This window comes from Myripristis murdjan, chromosome 18 (assembly GCF_902150065.1).
Source record: "Myripristis murdjan chromosome 18, fMyrMur1.1, whole genome shotgun sequence".
Classification (NCBI taxonomy): domain Eukaryota; kingdom Metazoa; phylum Chordata; class Actinopteri; order Holocentriformes; family Holocentridae; genus Myripristis; species Myripristis murdjan.
In genome coordinates, this window is record NC_043997.1 from 1,007,710 (window position 1) to 1,032,086 (window position 24,377).

General features: G+C 46.3%; 3 protein-coding genes across 4 annotated transcripts; all 3 read right to left on the bottom strand.

Moving 5' to 3' along the window:
- Positions 1-367: 367 nt before the first annotated feature.
- Positions 368-7,626, bottom strand: LOC115376731 (stress-associated endoplasmic reticulum protein 2). Its single transcript, XM_030076506.1, has 3 exons — positions 7,330-7,626; positions 5,505-5,580; positions 368-2,247 (listed from the first exon to the last, which is right to left on the bottom strand). The coding sequence occupies exons 1-3, from the start codon at positions 7,411-7,413 to the stop codon at positions 2,207-2,209; spliced, it is 201 nt and encodes a 66-aa protein (XP_029932366.1). The 5' UTR covers positions 7,414-7,626; the 3' UTR covers positions 368-2,206.
- Positions 7,627-10,350: 2,724 nt separating this feature from the next.
- On the bottom strand, positions 10,351-12,283 carry LOC115376659 (tripartite motif-containing protein 16-like). The gene has a single exon (XM_030076393.1). It carries the CDS (start codon positions 12,212-12,214, stop codon positions 10,547-10,549), a length of 1,668 nt encoding a protein of 555 aa, XP_029932253.1. The 5' UTR covers positions 12,215-12,283; the 3' UTR covers positions 10,351-10,546.
- Positions 12,284-17,930: 5,647 nt separating this feature from the next.
- On the bottom strand, positions 17,931-23,301 carry LOC115376683 (zinc finger protein 239-like). 2 transcript variants are annotated; one of them, XM_030076433.1, is made up of 3 exons: positions 23,113-23,301; positions 22,116-22,207; positions 17,931-19,185 (listed from the first exon to the last, which is right to left on the bottom strand). In XM_030076433.1, exons 2-3 carry the CDS (start codon positions 22,161-22,163, stop codon positions 18,391-18,393), a joined length of 843 nt encoding a protein of 280 aa, XP_029932293.1. In that variant the 5' UTR covers positions 22,164-22,207; positions 23,113-23,301; the 3' UTR covers positions 17,931-18,390. The 2 variants fall into 2 exon arrangements, with proteins under 2 accessions (XP_029932293.1, XP_029932292.1); XM_030076432.1 differs by having other exon boundaries at positions 17,931-19,188.
- Between the last annotated feature and the right edge of the window lie 1,076 nt (positions 23,302-24,377).

Below are 24,377 nucleotides of genomic sequence, written 5' to 3' on the forward strand. Positions count from 1 at the left end.
AGTACCATCAAAGTGAAGGTTAGAGGAGATTGTTCCTTTTCTCTTACCCTTAAACTCTGATTTTCCCTTAGTCTCAATGTTCCAAATAAATTTACCCTTTAGTAGCTTCAAAGTGACATTTAAAGGGAGATTTTCAGCACAATTTAAATTTTTCTTTCCCCTTATCTTCCACCCTGCAGCGTCTCTGCTGAAGCTCCATTCTAGCAAGTCAAACCAAGACGCTGCAGAACCGCATCAGATAGAAGAGATCTGCATGTCCTGTGCATCATTTCACACACATTTCCTCCTGTTTGGGATCTCGGCTAGAATCTGCAACAAAGTTCTGCTGGTTTGAGGTGCAAGAACACACACAGAGAGAGAAAAGGCGTTAGAGAAAATACGTAGTTTATTTGTATAAAAGCGGTGCATGTCGTCCAGAGAGGAGCACAACAGCTGAACACACAGGAAGCTTCACCGGGTCTGATCAGGAAGTGGCAGGAAGCTGCAGCGTCTGATGTGATCTGAGCCTGAGCCTCCCTGACGTGCAGCCCGAGGCCGAGCCGCGCTTCCTGACCGCCGAGGGACGGCGTTCGACCGATGCACCGAGCCGACGCCGGCGTGTCGACGAGCGAGGAAACACAAACCGCTGCCGGGGGGGCCGATTCAGCCCCGACGACCTCACCGGTTCACTAAAGTCACCGGATCTCTACCTGACCTCACGCTGCACCTGTGGGCCTCGCTCGAAATTTCAACCAAATCAAATCTTCGCAAATTTTCTCAACAGAGGAGCCGACGTTGAAGACAGGAACCGGATATTCATTTTCACCACAGACGATAAAAAATAATAAGATGAATCACCAGATGTGCCTATTACAACAATATAAAAACAATTCATTAACTACAATTACAATTAAGTACAATGACTTGATTTCTTCCTGGCCCAAGGTTACTTTGTGGACGTTTCCTGCAGACGCTAACCTGCCGGATCTACTTTCCAATTCAAAAAGGAAAAAAGGCAAGAAAAGTGGCATTTAATTTCCTAAAAAAACAAAAAAACAACAACCAAAAATTGGTTCCAGGCCCATTTCTGTCATGTTCCTGTTTATTTTAGGTGCTGAAAATTAAAAGACATTTCAGGATCTAAACGTTTGCAAACGGCGAGTTTCCATCTGGAAGACTGAATATTAAAGCTTGTGCCATCAACGCTTTGCTTCATTTTGACAAATCGCCATTCTCCGCAGAGGGGCGGGGCCAAACTACCTAAAACAACCAATCACCGCAAGGAGGTGTGGCCAATCTCAAGGCCAATCACGATTCGAAGGACAAAGGGCTGAACCTCAGGGGGGGAGGGGCTTTGACGAGGGAGGAGCTAGGATCTGGGGGGAGGGGCTAATGTCAAGTGGGAGGGGCTTGGACGAGGGCTTAATCTCAAGTGGGAGGGGTTGTTACCATGACAACATCAGTACCGATGCATCAGTCGAACTTTTTTCCCCTCGGCTTTTCCCGTGAACCTGAACACATCATGACAGACAGACAGACAGACAGGCAGACAGACAGACAGACAGGCAGACAGACAGACAGGATAAAACTCTGCTGGACGAATGCATTCAGACTGAAGGAAGAAAGGAGAGGAGATGAGGAAAGGAGATTTAAGACACAAAATAAGAAAAAAAAAAAAAAAAAAAACCCTTCATATTACAAACAAACCGATTGTGGTAAAATGTATTTTCAAGCCCCAAAACAATAAAACATCAACAGCCAGTGTAACAATAAGATCCAAATATTATTAATAACCAATATCTTGTCAGTATTATTAATCAATAGAAGACAAACCGAGATATTTACTGCCCTTAACACCACCGAGGGAGAGAGAGAGGGGGAGAGAGAGAGAGAGAGAGAGAGAGAGAGAGAGAGAGAGAGAGAGAGAGAGAGAGACAGAGAGAGAGAGAGAGAGAGGTTGGGTCACAGTGGGAAGAGGAGTGAGCTCAGATTCAAACAGGAAATATCACAGGAAGCTGTGTGTGTGTGTGTGTGTGTGTGTGTGTGTGTGTGTGTGTCTCAGTAAGACGTCAGGTTTAGTAAACAAGTCTGTGTCTTCCTATTTGCCTGAATTTGCAGTGTGTGTCTGTGTGTGTGTGTGTGTGTGTGTGTGTGTGTGTGTGTGTGGGCGGGGGGGGCGTCGGGCGGCAGCTCCCCCACAGCAGAGGCTCTTCCTGGGTCGAGGTCATCACAAGCCCTGCCTGATGCTCTGGATGATCTGGAAGATGGCTGAAGCACGCACACACACACACACACACACACACACACACACACACACACACACACACACACACACACACACACACACACACACACTTCAGTTAGACCAATTAGACTGTAGTGAGGCTATAAAAGTTATTCCTCACTGTTTGTTTTCCCATGACTCTCCCTCAGTCTCATTAATGTTCCCTGACCTTCAGTGACTTCCTCTTCCAATAACTTTCAATAACTCACACTAAGCCTTTAATCTATTCCTCGTTTTGCCAAGAACGGCCCGGAGGCAGCCAATCCAGATTACAGGTGTCCCGGAAAACGAGCAGCTGGGCTCAGAGGTACAGGACAGCACCGACACTCATCATCCCAAATTTAATTATGACTGGAGCCGAGCCTGAGAAACAAGGACAAACTGATGTGAGGTAATCTGTCCCCTCGGATCGGTAACCTGTCCCCTCAGACTGGTAACCTGTCCCCTCAGACTGGTAACCTGTCCCCCTGGATTGGTAATCTGTCCCCTCAGACTGGTAACCTGTCCCCCTGGATTGGTAACCTGTCCTCTCAGACTGGTAGTCTGTCCCCTCAGACTGGTAATCTGTCCCCTCAGACTGGTAATCTGTCCCCTCGGATCGGTAACCTGTCCCCTCAGACTGGTAGTCTGTCCCCTCAGACTGGTAATCTGTCCCCTCAGACTGGTAATCTGTCCCCTCGGATCGGTAACCTGTCCCCTCAGACTGGTAATCTGTCCCCTCAGACTGGTAATCTGTCCCCTCGGATTGGTAACCTGTCCCCTCAGACTGGTAATCTGTCCCCTCGGATCTGTAATCTGTCCCCTCAGACTGGTAATCTGTCCCCTCGGATCTGTAATCTGTCCCCTCAGACTGGTAATCTGTCCCCTCAGACTGGTAATCTGTCCCCTCGGATCGGTAACCTGTCCCCTCAGACTGGTAATCTGTCCCCTCAGATCTGTAACCTGTCCCCTCGGATCAGTAATCTGTCCCCTATGACTGGTAATCTGTCCCCTCGGATCGGTAATCTGTCCCCTCGGATCGGTAATCTGTCCCCTCGGATCAGTAATCTGTCCCCTCGGATCGGTAATCCGTCCCCTTGGATTGGTAATCTGTCCCCGGTAATCTGTCCCCTCGGATCGGTAATCTGTCCCCTCAGACTGGTTATCTCTCCCCTCGGACTGGTAATCTGTCCCCTCGGACTGGTAATCTGTCCCCTCGAATCGGTAATCTGTCCCGTTGGATTGGTCAAAACAAACAGAACTGAAGATTAAACCATGAGGCTGTTGTGAAAATACTTTGTTTACTATGAGACGTGTACAAAGTGTGTGTGTGTGTGAGTGTGTGTGTGTGTGTGTGTGAGTGTGTGTCTGAGGATCCACCCCTGCACGGCCCTGTTTGAGAGCCGCTGCCACGGACCAATCAGAGAGGTGCACAGCGACGTGGTTACTGATCAGACGGCTACAGAAATAAACCCGAGACAGAAAAACGAAGCCAGGCGGGCTGGTCTGAGTTTCAGATTCAGACGGCGGAGCAGCGAGGCGACGAGCTACTGAAACCAAGTCGTCACTCTACCACGGCTCTAAATACCTTTTTTTTCTGTTTTCTGCAAAATTGCAAGTTGTCAAATAGTTTTTCTGCACATCGGCGAGCTGTTCTTCCTTCCTCTGAGCCGCCTCGCCTGGCAGAGCTGACAGCAGCATCACACACGGCTTTGTTTAAGAATGGAGTTCACACTGTGATTTAAAGACGGATTATCTCAAATCTCAAAGCATATTCTGATCATTCCCTGTTCTAAATAAACACTCTGAGGCTCTGAGAACTGTATTGATCTACTGACTGAAGCAACATGATGTGTAAACTGAGACACTCTGACCTGCTGCCATCAGGCAAACGGTTCAGAAGCTTGAAAAGCAAAACCACCAGACAGTCTAACAGCTTCCTGCAGAAAGCTGCTAGACTTTAAACTGCTGACCTCACCCATCACTCATTATTTATTACATATTTATTGTGCTCATACCTATTTATTTGTGCCTATTTATTATACAGACATTGCCCAGTGCCTTGGGGGTGTGCGTGTGTGTGTGTGTGGGGGGGGGTGTGTTATATATCTAAATTTTAGTTTGTTTAATGGGATCCCAAGTGAGAAGCACTATCTCATTCTGTGTGCACTACTGCTGTATGTGTAGCTAAATGACAATAAAGCTTGATTTGGTTTGATTTGATTTGAAACAGACACAGAGTCAGTCTGCATGCCCAGGGCTTCACTGCTCAGCCTGTGAAACACAGATCTGAGAGCTGCTTTATGTTCCACATGTCCTGTGTCCACTGAGGTCGAGGTGGGGGGGTCTGGTGTGCTTCCTTGGGCCCGGGACGGCCCCGCTGGTGGCCCTGCAGCCGAGTCCTCTTCCCCAGGAACCAGGCCAGACCCTTCGGACTCGTCCTCAGTGGAAACGTCCGGCGAGGATCCAGAGGCTGTGACTTTTAGGAATTCGGGACATTTTTTCTTGCGGCGAGTTTCCGAAGGGCTCCGATGTTCACCGACTTCAGTGCATTTACTCATCAGCACAGGAGGGCTGCTCGTTCCCAGGAGGGAGTTTCACAACACGGACATGAACAGAGCACCGCCTGCGTCTTCCACACCAAATATTTTACGGGTATTTGCAGATTTTATTAAGAAGAAATCACCCTGAAACTGTTTATAACCATCTTTAGTCTTTATTGGACCCTTTACAAGCCAGACTGGGTGGAAAAGGACAAAATTACCTGGTTGTTGTTTTTATTTTTTTCTGCAATCTTGGAAATTTTTCTGCAAATTGCAGGTTGCAGGTGGGCATTTCGCACCCTGACAACATTTATCATGCAGTTTATTATTATTATTATTATTTATTTATTTAAGGAAACTTTAGTTTGGGACAGCTGAAACAGAATTCTGGGCGGCTGCAGGACACTGGCGTCTTTGCACTGACAGTGTATGTAGAGACGCTGCGTTAAAGCCCTCGCTGCACGTTTGCTCTGATCACAGTTTGACTTTTCTACTGAACACACGAGACATCAGGCTCATCATTTTGACTTTCCCTGTGAGACTCAGAGCAGCTCCCAGCTTCCTCTGACCAGGAAGCAAAGGAAACAAGCCAGGAAGAAAAAAAAACAAAACAAAAACAAACAAACACAAAAAAAACAGCAAGCCTCTGGATCCACCAGCTGATTATCAGCAATAATCAATAAATAAAATCAACAGTCAACCAGTGAACTGTAGCTCACCTGATCCACACACCACGAAGACGAAAAGAGCCAGGAGCCACGGACCCACCGGGGACTTGTCATCGTTTACTGGACGCTGCGCACACACACACACACACACACACACACACACACACACACACACACACACACAGAGTCATAAATACTGCAGGTCCTACTGGCTTCCAAACAGCAGAAGAAGAACCGACAGCAACTGTGGCTGAGCAGAGAAAAGAACTCCACCTGCAGGAGCACACCTGAAAACCCCAAGCCCCGCCCACACTGATCTATCATCTCAGATTGCTAATCTGTCAATTTGGACTGGTAATCTGTCACCTCAAACAAGGCCGGGAACCGAATTTAGATGCTTTTACGGCACCGACTGAATTCCTTCAATACTGTCAGGTATTGAAAAACGCCATGGCACCAAAATTCGGTGGCGAGTGTCATTTGGTACTAAATGTCGACGCCTAAGGAGTAAATCCCACCGGCGTCAGGGAGCCAATGAGCACGCAGCACGCTTGTACCAGGATCTCATCAGGCTGCTGTGCCCTGTCCCTGTTGAATAAAGGAATAAAACATATGCTGGTTCTTAGTGGCTTATTTTTCTCCGGTTCAAACAGAAGACGGAGAAAATAAACAAATGTGCAGGAATTTCACACTTGAGAGTTTGTCATGTTTTTAAGACGGCAAAGACAAACGTCATATAATAAACTGAGCTGTTGCACAAGAGCACAGCGACAATTTTGGTACTGATAAGAGTCAAGAGCACAGAGAAAGAGGACATGAGATAAAAATGACTTGGATATCATCAGATCAGTGTGGAAAAAACGGACCAAAAGATAACACGGTCATGTTGAGCTCATTTCACTGGAACATTTGTTAATGAATGACAGTGACAGGCTGACAGGAGGCCAGTCCTGTGGGTTAATCTGAGCCGGTCGCTTTAATTTCCTCTGTACTACCAAAGCAACATGTTCTGCCTCTTCCTCTGTGGTTTTGGAAGACACGCACAAAACACTACGAGTCATCCTGTCAGTGGTTCTCCGCTAAATCACGTCAGCACGCCGGGCCGCGGCTCAACACGCAGAAACTTCCTTTAGGCGAAAGAAAGGAGCGTCACCAAACTCCATTCAGAAAATCTGTTATTTTCATGCTCACCCGCATTTTAATCAACGTGGATAATCTATAACACATGACCAAAGACGTTTTTACAACCAGCTGAGGCCGCTCGCCATTTCGGCACACATAGGAGTCGCCAAGCAAAACTTATTTTGATTAATTTTATACTTTTAGTGACCGATTCGCACGCCTCCGTCAACCGCGGTGCGTTTTAACGTCACTCATATAAAAGTGAAGCGTTTATTAAAATAAAAGAAGTTTGGTGTGTTGCCTGTGCGCCGCTTTGAACATCATCACGCAGCAAACCGGTGAAGTTATTGCGTGATAATTTAAATTACACGCCAACAGAGCCGCATCACTTTGACGGATATTTTGAATGAGGTTTGGTGGAAAACGATGTTTCGACGGCAAGCGAGTGAACAAATTGTTTATCAGTTGTTTAACGCATTTCCGCATGTTCTCCTAACATTATGTGTGTTTTCAGTGAGTTACACCTGGCTGGCTGGGCTCCAGGTGAGCACACACTAACGGCCAGTCAGTCGCTAGCTCTGCCGGCTAACAGGCTAACACCTGGCGTGCGTCTGTGAGCACGGCCGGCTCGGCTCTCCGACACCTGGACCCTCAGGTGTGACCCAGCAGGTGTGACCCAGCAGGTGTGTTCAGGCTCCGTGTGCAGCAGGCCGCAGAGGGAGCGGCCTGGCTGCCCGCGGCTCCGTCGCCTCACCGCTGTTTTCTGGACGTGTCCCCGCTGGGTGATGGTCTTGCTGTGCCGCTCGTTCGCCACCTTCATCCGCTGCACCGCCGACATGTTTCGGGTCAGGACCGGTCCGGACAGGGAGGACGGAGAGCCGCGGGAGGAACCGGGGGGAGCGGGTCGAGCTGCGGGCTGTTCACCGGCGGAGAGGTTCGGCTGGAGGCGAGTCGGCTCGGCTGTATTTCCGTGTTGTGAGGCGCTGGCGTCCGGCTGGCTGCTGCCGCTCTCACGGTTAGCTGACGTGCTAGCTGGCTGGCTAGCGGAAGCTGAGGCGGCCTGCCGCGTCACGTGACGAGGGAGCGGCAGGAGCTGTGGCCACGCCGCCCCCTGGTGGCCGGAGTGAACAGCAGCCCCACTGCCTCCAGGGTGCCCCTTCTAGTCCAGTCATTTGAGGCCAAAATTGGGGTCAACCTAGGACAAATTGCAAGAGAAGCAAACTCAACTGATTCTGTATCCTCAGTTTGTCCTGAGTGAGGGGGAAAAAGTCCCAAGGAATCCCATTGGTGGAAAGTTTACAAAATCACCTCTATATGACCACATATTACCAAAAAACACTGTTTTTAACACACAGGGGAAAGGGGTTCAACATTTTACTTTCAGATATCACTATAAAAATTCACATGTTGATTACACACACAAAGACAAGAAAAAAAGTCAATTACAAGTTCTTTGAATTATTCTGTTTACACATGCATATCACACATTATCTGATTTGATATGCGCTAATAAGGAATATAAGGAATAAATGCCAGAACAGATATTTAAACAGTGAATTAAAAGGTTACTATGTATACAGTAACCTTTTAATTCACTGTTATGTAGTAACCTTTTAATTCAAGGTTACTATATGACGGCCTGAACACGCCGTCATTCATTTCATTTTCTGAAACCCTGAAATCTGGAGCGGCGCTGCTCAATCTAAGATGACAGACAGACAGACAGGATTACAGAAGACATATTTTATTCAGACTAGGAGGAAATCATCTTTATTATTATTCAAAACATTCACTGTGTTTACATTGTGGCTCAACGTCACCGATTTCTTTTAAAAATACCACAGAATGCCACCCCCACCCCCTTAAAAAAAAAAACCAAACAGAAACATAAGAAAATGATCATAAAAATGCAACACAATTTGTGATTACAATTGTTCAAAAAATTACCAGAAATGACAAATTATCAAATTATTAACAAACAACAACAAATTATCAGCAGATGTCAAATATAAAATAAGTCACAAAAAAATTACTAAAAAATAAAGTAAAATTGTGCAAAAGCTACTACAATACTACCCCCAAATTCTAACACTAAAGAATCTGCCAGAAAATAGTCACAAAATTACCCAATAATTAAAAAAAAATTAACAAAAAAAAAAAAAGTCTTCAAAAAGTAATTATGAGAAGGCTATGTATTTCAGAGCTATGTTCACAGCTAAAATTCACAGATTTACCAACAATTCTGAAAGGGAAAAAAAAAAAGAAAATGACAAGAAAAACCAAAAAATTAAAACTTAAGAAGAGGAAGAGAAAGCAGACAAATGAGAATAAAATGCGAATCCAAACAGAGCGTGTCGACGCCGCTGTGAGTTCCTGCTGCTGAGGATAAGAAACATCAGATCTGGCTTCACACTTTTCTGAGCAAAGTTACAAAATGAACACAGGAACATGAGTTCAGCTGGAACACAGAGAAAACATCTGCTGCCGGCTCGGCTGAGGGACGGAAACACTCCTGTGACATTTCAACAGGTTACCAATTCAGAACAAAACAACTCTCAAAGCCAAGCAAAGTCACTTCAGCTACTGTGATTCTGGTTAAAGGAATCCTCCAATGTTTTGGGTGAAATCCCCCTTTTCCTTTCCTTTACGCCCCCAGACTGAGACCAGATGTTGGACACCATTTCCGGGTGAACCAAAATTTGTTCTTTACCTTATTTCTTTATTTCAAGTTTGGGATGTATACTGCACTGTTGTGACAAAAAGAGAGCTGAGCCAGAAGGTAAAGCTCTCAATCAACCGGTCAGTCTTTGTTCCTACCCTCACCTGTGGTCATGAGCGATGGGTCATGACTGAAAGAACAGGGTCGTGCATACAAGCAGCCGAACTGGGTTTTCTCAAGAGGGTGGCTGGCCTCTCCATTAGGGATAGGGTGAGAAGTTCAGTCATCTGTGAGAGACTCGGAGTAGAGCCGCTGCTCCTTTGCGTGGAAAGGAGCCAGTTGAGGTGGTTCGGGCATCTGGTAAGGATGCCACCAGGGCTCCTCCCAAGGTAGGTTGTCCTGGCACGTCCAGCTGGGAGGAGGCCACGGGGCAGGCCTAGGACCAGGTGGAGAGATTATATCTCCACACTGGCCTGGGAGCTCCTCGGGATCCCCCAGTCAGAGCTGGCTGATGTTGTCGGGGAAAGGGAAGTTTGGGTTTCCCCGCTGAAACTGCTTCCTCTGCGACCTGACTCCGGATAAGTGGTTGAACATGATGATGATGATGATGATGATGATGATGATGATGATGTGTAATGTCAAGGAACTGGGACTGGCTGTCATGAGTTGTTTACGTATCGACCCGAGATGCTCCAAACTGACTTTGGTACAGGTCAGTTTGTATTCACTCCTGGACACGTTCCAAAGCCTGACTCTCAACCTGTCCACAGGTACTTCACTATTTTCATAAAAAGTGGTTGACCTGTACAATCAAAAAGGATTGACAAATTTACATTTCTTTAAGATTATGAAATTATTACAGCGCCACCTTGAGGCCAATGAGTATCGTTTTTTTTTTTTGCCTCAGAGGTCGGTGGAAGGCGCAACCCACCTGCTTGTTTTTGTGTTATGACCAAAAACATCTGGATTCCCAGAAGGACTGACAAAACATAAAACACACAAAGAATCCAAAACGATAAAATAATCAGTTGCTTAAATGAAAACAGCTAAAACAGAAAGTTATGTTTAAAATAAAACCAATGAACACAGTAGTTATAAAAACTCTAATGAAGCTCTTAACATTGTGAATCCCTGAATCTGCCATTGTGAGTCTGCTGGGTTCGTAATGTCCTCCTTCTTTATGGAGCTGCTGTTCTTCCTCTCCTACATGCCCTTTTCTGCAGGGACAAATAATCTTGGACATCATGTTCTTGCAGAGCAGAAAAACCGCAGAGATGAGAAAACCCAGAATCTTACAAATCATCATTTCTGTCTACTTGAGCTCACACAGCTCAGCAGTGGATCCATAGTAAATCAAGCAGATCCCAGCGTGGAGCGGCTGAGTGAACGTGGTCTGGACTCTGTGGAGGAGAGTCATGGTTTCAGAGACGCTGTAGAAGGACAGAACACCTGCTCTGTGATCCAGGTACACTCCGATTCTGAAGGACACACGGCCTCGTATGGGAGTTTCCTCACTGTTATGGATGAATTTATAACTGTTGTTGTGACGCTCTAATGCCCAAGACTTGTCATTATATCCAAATCGACTTTCACTCCCTTTTCTGCTCACATCTGGATATGCAACTGCTGTGGAAACTCTCACACCGCTCCACTCCACCTCCCAGTAACAACGTCCAGTCAGACCCTCTGTGCTCAGGACCTGACAGAATGAAATGAATCTGTCTGGACGACCAGGATACGACTGCTTTTCTCGCATTCCTGTCGCCTTTCTGTTCCCCTCAGATAAAGCCAGCTCTCGGTGTGCTGTGTTTGGATCCAGTGTGATTTGACATGAATATTGTAACAACTCAGCTCTGGTTCTGGGTTCTGGTTGTGACAGTAAAACATCTGGTTCAGTCACTGTCAGTGAGATCTTAGTCCAGTCCTCACTAAGAACGCCCTGTAGTTTATTTCTGAGCTCTGTCAAAGCTGCAGTCACATCCTGAAAGCGCCGCAGAGGACGGATATCGGTGCAGGGAAAGTCTGTAGATCCACTGAGACTTGACAGCGAGGGGTAACTGTGCAGGAAATGTGTGTGATCCTCTGTGTGTGAGAGCTGCTCCAGCTCAGCGTCTTTCCTCCTCAGCTCAGCGATCTCCTGCTTCAACTTCACCTCCAGTTCTTTTGCTGGACTCACTTCGGCTTCCTGCTGCGATCTGATCTGCTTCTTCACATCAGATCTTCTTTTCTCAAGCAGACGGAGCAGCTCGCTGAAGATCTTCTCGCTGTTCTCCACTGCTTCATCAGCAGAGCGATTGAAGACCTCCACCTCCTCCTGAAGCACCTTCATGTCTTTCTCTCTGTCCTGGACTCTCTGCTGGATTGTTTTGCGATTCTCCTCAAGCCCTTTCTGCCTCTCGGTTCTTTCTGCTGCAGCTGAGACTGTGTCATGGCCTCTATGTTCATCCATAGAACAGAGATAACAGATGCACTGCTGATCGGTGCGGCAGAAGATCTTCAAAACTTCGTCATGACGAGAGCAGAGCTTGTCCTTCAGGTTCTTGGATGGGTCGACCAGCTTGTGGCTTTCAAAGGCAGGAGATTCAATGTGAGGCTGGAGGTGCTGCTGGCAGTAAGAGACCAGACACACCAGACAGGACTTGAGGGCTTTCAGCTTTCTCCCAGTGCAGACATCACAGGCCACATCTCCAGGTCCGGCATAGCAGCCATGAGGAGGAGCAGCTTGGAGTCCCGTCTTCTTCAGATCCTCCACTAACTCTGCTAACATGGTGTTTTTCCGCAGGACAGGCCTTGGGGTGAAGGTCTGTCTGCACTGCGGGCAGCTGTAGATTCTCCTCTGGTCCTCTCCATCCCAGTGGGATTTAATACAGCTCATGCAGTAGCTGTGACCACAGGGAAGAGTCACCAGATCCTTCAGTAGATCCAGACAGATGGAACAGGAGAATTTTTCAGAGTCCAGCTGAGTTCCTCCCTGTGCCATGTCAGCTCTCAGTGACAGTGAAGGTCTGAGACTTTGACTTCTCCTCTGTGAAAAACCACTAAAGGCTGGTTAACTGCGACTGGCCCGCCACAGAGGTGTCCCACAAGAACTTCACAAAAAGACAACTGAATGCTGATCCCAGTTTCCTGAGAGCCCAGGTGAGAACACAGGTGAAGCTGGAGCTGGTTCTGAAATACAAACACAAAAGGAAGAATGTGCATTAATAATCATCATTAATTCTCCAACTATGGAAGAACTAACTACGGACAGGCATCTGGACATCCATATCATTTGTAACAGAACAAACAAAAACATAGAATATTAATAAGCATGTTTAGAAAGAAATATTAATAAAATGCAGAGTAAGACTTAGCTGCTGGCTGCTTTTGGGAGCAGCGGACTGCACCTTTAATTCATGATGTAACTGGTGCCAGGTGCATGCAGAAAGTATTGAGACCCCTATGTTGCAGCCTGATGCTACAATCGTTTAAATTCATTTTTTCTCATTAATCTGCACTCAGAGCCCCATGATGACAAAGTGAAAACTGAATCGTAGAAAATTTTTGTAAATTTATTAAAAAGAAAAAAACTGAAATATCACATTGACATCAGCATTCAGATCCTTTGCAACAACACTTGAAGTTTAGCTCAGGTGGCTCCCATTTCTCCTGATGGTTGCTGAGATGTTTCTACACCTTGATCAGAGTCCACCTGTGGTCAATTAAATCGATTGGACATGATTTGGAAAGGCCCACAGCTCTCTATAGAAGGCCTCACAGCTGACCTGCATATCAGAGCAGAAACCATGAGGTCAGAGGAGCTGCCTGCAGAGCTCAGAGACAGGACTGCTGCAAGGCTCAGATCTGAGGAAGGCTGCAAAAACTTTCTGCTGCACTGAAGGTTCCCAGGAGCTCAGTGGCCTCCATGATTCTCAAAGGGAAGAAGTTTGGCACAACCAGGACTCTTCCAGGAGCCGGTCGCCCGGCCAAACTGAGCCATCGTGGGAGAAGGGCCTCAGTAAGAAAGGTTACCAAGAAGCTGCTGGTCACTGTGACTGAGCTCCAGAGATCCTGTGTGGAGACGGGACAAAGCTCCAGAAGGACAACCATCACTGCAGCCTCCACTGATCTGGGCTTCATGGCAGAGCGGCTGGACGGAAGCCTCTCCTCAGAGCAAAACACATGGAAGCTGCTGAGTTTGCAGAAAAGCAGCTGAAGGACTCTCAGACTGGGAGAAACCAGATTCTCTGCTCTGATGGAACCAAGACTGAACTGTTTGGCCTCAGTTCCAAACGTTCTGTCTGGAGGAAACCAGGCAGCGCTCATCACCTGCCCAGTACCATCCCAGTACCATCCCAGTACCATCCCAGTACCATCCCAGTACCATCCCAGCAGGGCAGCCTGGTGGTGGCAGCATCAGGCTGGTGTTTTCCAGCAGCAGGGACTGGGAGACTGGTCAGGGCTGAGGGAAAGCTGAATGGAGCAAAGTCCAGAGATCTCCTCAGTGAGAAGCTGTTCCACAGCTCAGGACCTCAGACTGGGAGGACCTCAGACTGGGAGGACCTCAGACTGGGCTGAAGGTTCACCTTCCAACATGACAGAGACCCTGAGCTCACAGCCAAGACAACACAGGAGAGGCTCAGGGACTCTGTGAAGGTCCCAGAGCCCAGAGCCCTGACCTGAACCCTGTCCAACATCTCTGCAGAGACCTGAACATGGCCGCCCACCGACGCTCCCCATCCAACCTGAGCGAGCCTGAGAGGATCTGCAAAGAAGAAGCAGGAAATCCCCCAGTCCAGGTGAGCAGAGCCTGTTGCTTCATACCCAGAAAGACTGGAGGCTGGACCTGCTGCCAAAGAGGCTTCAACTAAGTGCTGAGGAAAGGCTCTGAATACTGATGTCAATGTGTCTTTGGATATTCTCATTTATCCAGGTCATCGTTCTCTTGGGGCAAATTGAATCGTAGGCAAGTGGACTTGTATTTGCCTTAGGAAGACGTTTCACCTCTTATCCAAGGGGCTTCATCAGTTCAAAAGATGAAGCCCCCAAATACAAGTCCAGTTGCCTACGATTCAATTTGCCCAAAGAGATGTTAATGTGATATTTCAGGTTTTTACATTTTAATAAATTTACAAAAATTTCTACAATTCGGTTTTCACTTTGTCATCATTGGGCTCTGAGTGCAGATTAATGAGAAAAAATCAATTGAAAGGATTGTAGCATCAGGCTGCAACATAACAAAAGTGAAAAAGGTGAAGCAGGTCTGAAGACTTTCTAACTGCTCAAATATCAAGGAGTTATTGCACTCCACAGCCTACACACCTCTGTAAATCAGAGTCCGAGGCACAGCGACAGTGTTGGTGTCAGAGCAGTGACATCAACAAGCTGCTGAACCCATCAGCCAGAATCAATACTGATGACACACACAGACTCAAATACCAAGCTGGGAACTGACGGCTACTCACGCTGTGAAGCAGACACGTCACTTTCAGAGCAGCAGCATGAAGACAGAAGACACACAGATGGACTGTCCACTCCCTCATGAGCCAGAGGAGAACCAGAGGAGAAGAAGAGGAGAACCAGAGGAGAAGAAGAGGAGCAGCGAGGAGGTTCTGCTCGTTTCTCCACCCTCAGAAGAATAAAAGCTGAGCTCCCGTCCAAACCAAACCTGCTGCTGTTTCTTGCTGTTGGTTTGCTGATTCACAGAGACTCGTTTCCGTCTTTAAACTGGCAGATCTGTGACAGGAGGAGGAGCAAGGAGACGTCTGGACATAATGTGTCTGATTGAGAGGAGGAAGTGGAGGAAGGAGGAGGAAGTGGAGGAAGGAGTGGTATCAGGCTTTGCTTCATTCCATGATGAGGAGCGGTTTCAGAGAAACGGGGAGTTTAACCCTCGACTGCAACCTGAAGTGAAGAAAACTGAACTGAAACTAAAACTATGACCATGAATAACCACTTTGTTGTAAAGCCTCTGATTATAAAGCTGAAGTGACAAGAAAAACTATTCAGAATCTGTCTTTCTCTCTTTCTGTCTGTCTGCCTGTCTCTCTCTCTACTGAATTCGACCAGATCTCTTGTTTTTTTTCCCCCAGGTTGTGTTCAGACACCCTTCACCATCATTTAACACTTTGAAAGACGAAGAAATTTACTCTATCTCTTAAATCAATCAATTAATCAATAAATCAATAAAAAACATGGGGCAACAGGGAAATTAGCAACAAAGTAGGAAATCAGGAATCTTCCTGGACCTCCAGCGGTGTGAGGGTCACTGCGACAGACGGGAGGAGGAATGAGTTCAGAGGTTACAGGGCCACCACCTGACTGCTCCTCGAACCACCTGCAGGTTTTAAAAAGATATTCTAAGGTGTGTGTTTGAGATCCACCTGATCCTCTGTGTGAACCAGAGCAGCTCCAGAGCTGCTGGGAGGAGCCAGGCTAACCACTCCCATAGACTTCAAGGCTTTATGCTAAGCTAACAGGAAATGCTGCCCACAGGAACTGGACGTGCAGAGGTGGAGATGGTGTCCAACATCTGGTCTGAGCCTCCCTGCAGACAGTCATGTTTGTTTCAGTCACATATTATCATTAATTTCAAAAGTTATTTATTTTTCTCAACTTTCTTTTTTTGTTCTTCTTCTGTTTCCTTTAACCTTTCTTTCAGGATGATTGAATTTGAGCAGAGAGCAATGATTTGTTGTTTTTGAGTCACACAGCCAATATGAAGGGACAGGACTTGAAAAGCTTCTGGCTTCTTCCTACCCCTTTTGAACATGAACTATATTATCTTGGTTGACGATCGGTCAATTTAGCTTTTGTTTGCTCATATTGTTTACATGTCATACTTCTGTTTGTTTATCCCTGTCTTTTTTTTAACAAGTATAATAATAACATCCTGATGACTCTGTTTCAGATCCACTGTTGGTGAACGAGGGCCAAATTATGAATATTGTGTCGCTGTCCCAATACTTATGGACCTGACTGTATGCATAGGAAATCAAATTATATCATTTTGTTATCGTTTTGTTTTCAGTCTCAGTTGATTCCAGTTTAGTTTCTGCAGCAGGTTTGCTGGTTTTAGTTTTCATTGCTTCAAAATGTTTAGTTTTAGTTTGAGTTTTAGATGTTTTATGGCATCTTCTGAACATTATTTTTATTTTTCCTTTTCTGGGTATTTTTTAAAAAAGAATTTTAATCAAGATTTTTTTTTTCCCAACTCAGTTTAGTTGCAGTTAGTTTCCAGAAATGCTGTGTATGAGTATGAGATGTTTGTGCGTGCTTCAATGTATTACCACGCTTTATATTTTGTCATGCTCTTTTTTAAATGTGATATTATGAATGAATGAATGAACTTCCACACACTGAGCACCAAATTCTGCAGAGTGGCAGAGGCTTTATCACCTGTGAGACGTCACTGTGTCACTGTATTCAGTTCAGTCCGGTTCAAACAGACTTTAGGGTTACAGGGACAGTGCACTTCCTGCCAAAGCCAAACCAAAATTCAGCCTTTTATTTGTTTTCTCTTCAAAACTGTTTTCAGTCTTTTTTCACAAAACAACCAAACAAACAAAAAAGATCAGTCCTTTCTTCTTCCACACAAAATTTATTTCAACAAAAATGGTTCAGTCTTTTTTTTTTCTTTTTTATGTGTTTGAATAAAAAAGAACAAACAACAACAACAACAACAACAAAAAGTCAAGTGGCACGGATAGAGACGCTTGCGGTCCACATTCCTGAACACTAGGTGGCGGTAGTGTTAAGGTGGTTGCCATCATCATAAAATTTCTTAAAATAAACATTTTGCGATTGGCACAGCTTTGTTGGCGTTAATTAGCTGGAACAGGGGAGGTGAGGAACTAAAGGTCCACCAGACAGACGCAGGTTAAGAGACGCAAAACAAACATGAGATTATAATAAATACGATCGGCGTTACTTTACATGAACTAATTTAGTAACTTCAATGGAATAAAACAGCGTGAAACAACGAGCACAAACTCATCATGTCACCAAATTATTTCATCTCCGATGCGTTTTGTAGGGATGTGCTTCACAGGCTCACAAGCATGTACTCTTGGATACTTCAGTACCTTTAAAAGCAAGTACTTTTTTACTCTTACTCGAGTAACATGTCGACTGAGCTACTTTTACTTGTAACGGAGTAAATTTTGACCAGTAGTATTTTTACTCTTACTCAAGTAATCACTGGAAAAAAAAAAGAAGACTAAAATGTACAAGCTTTAGCATCGTGTGTGCAGAGGACCACAGATTTTGAACGAGCTTGATGAAATACTAAAAATGTCACATTCCATCTCCATTTTCAAGAAAAAACTAAAAATTCAACTCCTAGCAATGTATGTTTAATGTGCTGATTAATAATAATATGAATACCTGTATCTTAGTGCATCTGCTAATTTCCCTTGGTTAACATTGCTACTGTACTTTGCATCAAATCCAGTGTAACCAGAATACTGAGATCGTCCATTGTTTATTGTGTGTCTGTTATCTATCTGTATGTTGTCCATATTATAAGTATATCTGGCCCATATCTTATATTCATGGAAAACCGGGCCCCCTATTAAAAGCTTTAAATAGCTTCCTTGGGGTGACCCTTTTCACACATCCGATTGTGTAAAAAAAAAAAAAAAAAAAATACCTGTTGTATAGTGTTCCCTGGATGATGTGTGAATAAAACTAAGAAAAAAAAAAAAAAGTACTGGGGTCGAGTACTCTGTCCATCTCTGACTATTATGCTGCATTCCAGGCCACCCGTAACAGGTGATTTACCGGTTAAAAGTGGGCGGGGCTATAGCCAAACCTGTGAATTCACGCCTGTGAACTCAATTGTGCTCAACGGACTCCAACTTCCTCGTTTGACGTCACGCAGTGTATGTTTTGTACACAAGAATGGCGGCCAACTGAAGACTATTATCTAGGCCTGTAACTATAGGCATGCACGCATTATTTAGTTTTAAACTGAGGTGTTGTGGGGGCATGACGGTGGGTACAAGCACTGTAATTTTCATCTTTATGGATGAAATAAACTTGACTTGACTTGACTTGACAGTTGTATTTATCAGTTCTGCCTGGAACGGTTTGAAGTCGTGACTCGTGACTCAAGTTGTGATTCACAGGTACAATTCCCCGCTGGAACGCAGCATTCCTCCCGGGGTTGAGAACAGTTCAGCTTCCTGTGTCGGCTTCCTGCCCCGCCCGGCTGCACCTGTGGCTCTTCACCTGAGCCGAGCAGTAGAAGTTGGTCTTGCAGCGGTCGCACCAGTACGGCTTCTCCCCGGTGTGGATGCGGCGGTGCACCTGCAGCGGGCCGCACTGGGTGAACCTCTTCCCGCAGACGTCGCAGCCGTACGGTTTCTCCCCGGTGTGGAGGCGGCGGTGCTGCCTGTGCGTGGCCGAGTGGCTGAAGCTCTTCCCGCACTGCTCGCAGGTGTATGGTTTCTCCCCGGTGTGGACGCGCCGGTGGACATCCAAGGAACCGGCGTCGATGAAGCGCTTCCCGCAGCGCTCGCAGCCATACGGTTTCTCCCCGGTGTGGATGTGCCGGTGCCGCCGGTACGAGCTCAGGTGGCCGAAGCCCTTCCCGCAGTGCTCGCAGCGGTGCGGCTTCTCTCCGGAGTGGACGCGCCGGTGCTCCTGCAGCAGGCCGCTCAGGCGGAAGCTCTTCCCGCAGCGCTCGCAGCCGTACGGTTTCTCCCCGGTGTGGATGCGCTCATGTTCCCTCCTGGAGGCCGCCACCCGGAAGCTCTTCCCGCAGTGCGAGCAGGGGTACGGCTTCTCCCCGCTGTGGATGCGCCTGTGCGTCACCAGGTTGGCCAAGAACCTGAACGGCTTCCCGCACTGCTGGCAGACGTAGGGTTTCTCTCCGCTGTGGATCCGCTGGTGACACTGCAAATGCCACGGCGTTATGAAGGACTTGCCGCACTGCTGGCAGCTGTGAGGCCGTCGTCTGTCCACGTCCTTCTGCTCACATCAGAGAGAGAGGGAGAGAGAGAGAGAGAGAGAGAGAGAGAGAGAGATGTGAGAGGGCTTGGGACATGTAGCTGCTGTCATTACCTCACATTATCATAATGTACAGTGGTGGAAAAAAGTCTTGAGACACCCTTAAAATTTTACACAATCTCAAATATTATCATGAAATATTTGTGGAAAAATCTTTTTGGTGTTTCAAAAGGTGTGGCTGCATTAGACAGATACAAACAAATACAAATTATATTTTTTTGTTTATTGTTTACAAGAAAAACTAACAAAACTAAATTCTTGACAAATTCCTCTGACCACAGAATCTTCTTCCAGTTCCTGGCTGTCCAGTTCTTGTGTGCCTGGGCCGACGACGCCGGGCTAGCCTCTGTCTCTCAGTGATCAGGGGCTTCTTGATAGCCTTGTAGGACCTTAAGCCATGATCTAAAAGTCGGCCACGTGCAGTGCGGGTGGAACACTGGACACCAGTTTGGTTTGACCACTGCTGCTGAAGCTCCTGTGATGTCATTCGGCGGTTTTGCCTGCACATGCGGATCAGGATGGGGTCCTTTCTTGCTGAAGAAACCCTTGGACGCCCAGATCTTGGTTTGTCTTCCAAGCTGTTGGTTCGTCTGTATTTCTGCAGAGTGGATCCACCTGCTGAAGGACGGCATCTGCACTTCCTGGCTATCTGGCGGCAGCAATCAATTTGAAGTTTTTAATGGCTTTTTTAGGATTTGTTTAGTATTCTGGCTGTAAATTGCACTCCAGCCTCCTAAAACCCTCCCTCCAGACATTTCCACCGATCAGTGTACTGCCTTCCTGGACTTCTTCAGCTCAAAAATCAAAACCATTCACGAACAACTGGCCTCATCATGTACCTCCACTTATGATCCACCCTGGATGTTCACCACTGGCCAGCCTCTCATCAGCTCCCTTTCCAACTTCACCCCGGTTTCTGAACACACCGTCTCAGAACTCATCCTCAAAGCCAAAACCACCACCTGTCAGCTGGATCCTCTCCCGACCTCCCTTGTCAAAGCCTGTTTGCCATTCATCTGCCACATGATCACCAACATTATTAACGCCTCCCTTACCACTGGTACCGTACCTCCCTCTCTCAAACTGGCTGCTATCACACCCATCCTGAAAAAACCTGGTGCTGACCCAGCTAACCTTAACCACTACCGGCCTATTTCCAACCTCCCCTTCATCTCCAAAACACTTGAAAGGGTGGTTGCTGCACAATTACAGTCCCACCTCGACACAAACAACCTCCATGAACCGTTCCAATCTGGCTTCCATCCTAAACACAGCACTGAAACAGCCTTGGTCAAAATTACCATGACCTCCTCCGTGCAGGTGACTCAGGACTACTAACCATTCTCATCCTCCTCGACCTCACTGCAGCATTTGATACCATCTCCCACCCACTGCTCCTACATCGTCTGGCTGACATTGGGATCACTGGTGCTGCACTCTCATGGTTCACATCATACCTCAGTGACCGCCAACAATTTGTTCAACTAAGGAACCACAAGTCTGGGAGTTCTGGTGTTTCACTGGGTGTCCCCCAGGGGTCAGTTCTGGGTCCACTTCTCTTAATCATTTACCTCCTCCCCCTTGGCACTCTCCCCCGTCACCACGGAGTCCATTTTCACTTTTATGCCGACGACACACAGGTCTACATCTCCTCCAAACCCAACACTGCCACCCCCCCCACCTCCCTCATCACCTGCCTCGATGACATCCGGAGCTGGATGAGCAGAAACTTCCTCAAGCTGAACGGCGATAAAACCGAGGCCCTACTCATCGGCTCCAAATCTACCCTCACCAAAACCCAACTTACCCCAGTTCCACCCATCATCATCGATGGATTCCCTGTACCCTTTGCCCCCCAAGTCAAGAGCCTCGGCATCATTCTGGACAGCACCCTCTCATTTGCACCCCATATTCAAAATGTCACCCGGACTGCATTCTTTCACCTCCGCAACATCTCCAGGCTCCGCCCATCTCTGTCCCAATCCAGCACTGAAATCCTGGTTCACTCATTCGTCACATCCCGCATCGACTACTGCAACGGCCTCCTCACCGGACTCCCCACCAAACTCATCAATAAACTGCAAATGATTCAGAACTCGGCTGCCTGGATCATCACCCGCACCAAATCATCCGACCACATCACCCCTGTCCTCATCCAACTTCACTGGCTCCCTGTACAATACCGCATCCAGTACAAAAACCTCCTCCTCACCTTTAAAGCTCTCCATAACCTAGCCCCAACTTACCTCCACGACCTCCTTCATGAATACACTCTCTCCCGCACCCTCCGCTCTTCCTCTACTGGACTCTTAACCATCCCCACGTCACGCCTCAGCACCGTGGGTGCCCGAGCCTTCAGCTGCTCAGCACCCAGGCTCTGGAACTCTCTTCCTCCACATATAAGACTGTCTGACTCCATCACCTCATTTAAAACCCACCTCAAAACTCACCTGTTTAAACTGGCATACTCACTCTAACTGGACACTGTGCTCTTCACCTGCTTTATGCTGCTTTGTCTTGTTCTAATTTATGTCATTGACTCTTCTATGCTATGTTTTCGACTCTTTTATGCTTTTATCTTCTGTAAGGTGACCTTGGGTGACATGAAAGGCGCCTCCAAATAAATGTATTACTTGAAGACCTAAGAGTGATTCTTAATGCAATATTTCACAAATGCATGGGGTGTCCCAAAACGTTTTCCCACCACTGTAGCTGCTGTCATTGTGCCATTTATCATAAGATACCACAAAACATATCATATATATTTTGCAGCATGTTGTGTCACATTATTTACTACCATAAATCTAATGGAATGACATTCATACAGTCACATCTATTGTCATATATCATATTTGGCTAGAAACACAGAGCAGAGTGGATCTTCTCCTCACCTCCTGTGAAGAACTCATGTTTCTGACTGAGGCTGAATGTCCCAGCATGCCCCTCTCGTCCTCCACCAGACTTTCCTCTTCCCAACGTTCAGCTGTGACATCATCCAAAAAAAAAAAAAAAAAAAAAAAAGACTCAATGAGAAAGAGGTTGATTGGAATGATTTTGAATTTTTATTTCTGACTTTTTTTTTTTTCTTTTACAAACTGTTGCAGTCAAAGTTGTGATAATTTTCCTGTAATTTAATTTATATATATATATATATATATATATATATATATATATATATATATATATATATATATATTATTATTATTATTATTTTTTTTTTTTTTTTTTTTTGCTACTTTTCCAGTACTCAGTGTTTTTGCAATTATTTGTAATTATTTAGGTATTCATTTGTGTATTTATTTGTACAAAATTTCTGTGTATTTTTTTTAACTGTTTTCTGATAATTTAGTAACTGAATATGAATTTATGACTTTTAAATATTCCATTTCAGTGACAAACACAAACATCTGTTAGCACTGTGAGCAGCTCCATTAACATAAATAAATCAAAAAGCCCGGAATAAAAACAAGAGGAGAAAACTAAAAAAAAAAAATAATAATAATAAAATAAAACATCCAGTAAAACTAAAACAGACCGGATCCTCATAACGTCATGACGTCATACAGTCGCAACGAGTTTACAAACAGAGAAGAGGAAGCGAAAAGAAATCACGACATCAATAAACGGCATAAGGTTTCCACCAGGTTACCATGGCAACACGTCCTCAACCAGCACAGGTGTTAAACACACACACACACACACACACACACACACACACACCCCTTTCAGTCTTTAACAGCTGTGTGTGTGTGTGTGTGTGTGTGTGTGTGTGTGTGTGTGTGTGTGTGTGTGTGTGTGTGTGTGTGTGTGTCGCTGAGCTCCTGCCTGCTGGAGCCGCTCCTTCATCAGAGGAGGAGGAGGAGAAGGAGGAGGGTTTCTCTCTCTGACCTTCACCGGAGCTGCTGCCGGGAACCAGCAGACACGGAGAACCCGGAGGAACCCAGGAGAACCGGGGAGAACCCGGAGGAACCCGGAGGAGGCGACAGGAACCAGGAGGATCTTCTGCTCAGCGGCCGGACGCCATGTTGCTCCTCCACCCGCATTCCGGGAACTCTGCCTCTGATTGGCTGCCTCCATTTGTCAGGGTCAGAGTTTAGCCAATCAGAGGCGGAGTAGGGGGTGTTACGGTGTGATAGCCTGAGAAAAAAACTCCGTATTTTCCAGATTAAAATCACCAGATTATGAGAAGAAAAAAAAACCTCAGAGTTTCTCTCCTCCTCTCTGTCTGTGGCTCCACCTGTGCTGCCCCCTGCTGGCCGAGGCTCAGGCCTGCAGCTGATCCCCTCAGCAGATTCTACAGGAACAAGGAGATCCTGCTGATCTGAGCCCAGAATCACCATCACACCTGTCTGTCTCTCTGTCTGTCTGTCTGTCTGTCTGTCTCTCTCTCTGTCTGTCTGTCTGTCTGTCTGTCTCTCTGTCTGTCTGTCTGTCTCTGTCTGTCTATCTCTCTCTGTCTGTCTCTCTGTCTATCTCTCTCTGTCTGTCTGTCTGTCTGTCTCTCTCTGTCTATCTCTCTCTGTCTGTCTGTCTGTCTCTCTCTCTGTCTGTCTCTGTCTGTCTGTCTGTCTCTCTCTGTCCATCTCTCTCTCTCTCTCTGTCTATCTCTCTCTGTCTGTCTGTCTGTCTGTCTGTCTGTCTCTGTCTCTCTCTCTGTCTGACAGAAAGTCTCTGAAGACATTTTCTCTGTCATTTGAATCTATTTTTGTTTCTCTGCTGCAATAAAATTTCAGTTTTTTGTCTTTGTTTTGTAAAACCAGCCTGCAGGTGAAATGACTTGTCCTGTCTCAGTGCTCTGCCTGTCTGTCTGCTCTGCCTGTCTGTCTCCTCCTGAGGGATCCAGTCTGAAGGAAATCCTGCTGGTCTGAGTCCAGAACCCCAACCTCCTCCTCAGCATCTGGACTCTGAAGAGACGTTGCTGTGACTTGGGCCGATTCATAAATTTGTGAGGCTTTTCTTTTCTTGTCATATCTCGTCATACACGATTTTTTTTCTTGTAAATCTACATCTTTAATCTTGGAAATTCAGAGTTTTTTTTCCCTCTCAGCTCTGTAATATTTTTTAGTCTCCTCACAGCGCTCCTGATCCGCCTCAGCGCGTCCTCACCTGTGTCTCCTGTACACGCTGAGACACCTGAAGCTCGTCCCGCACGG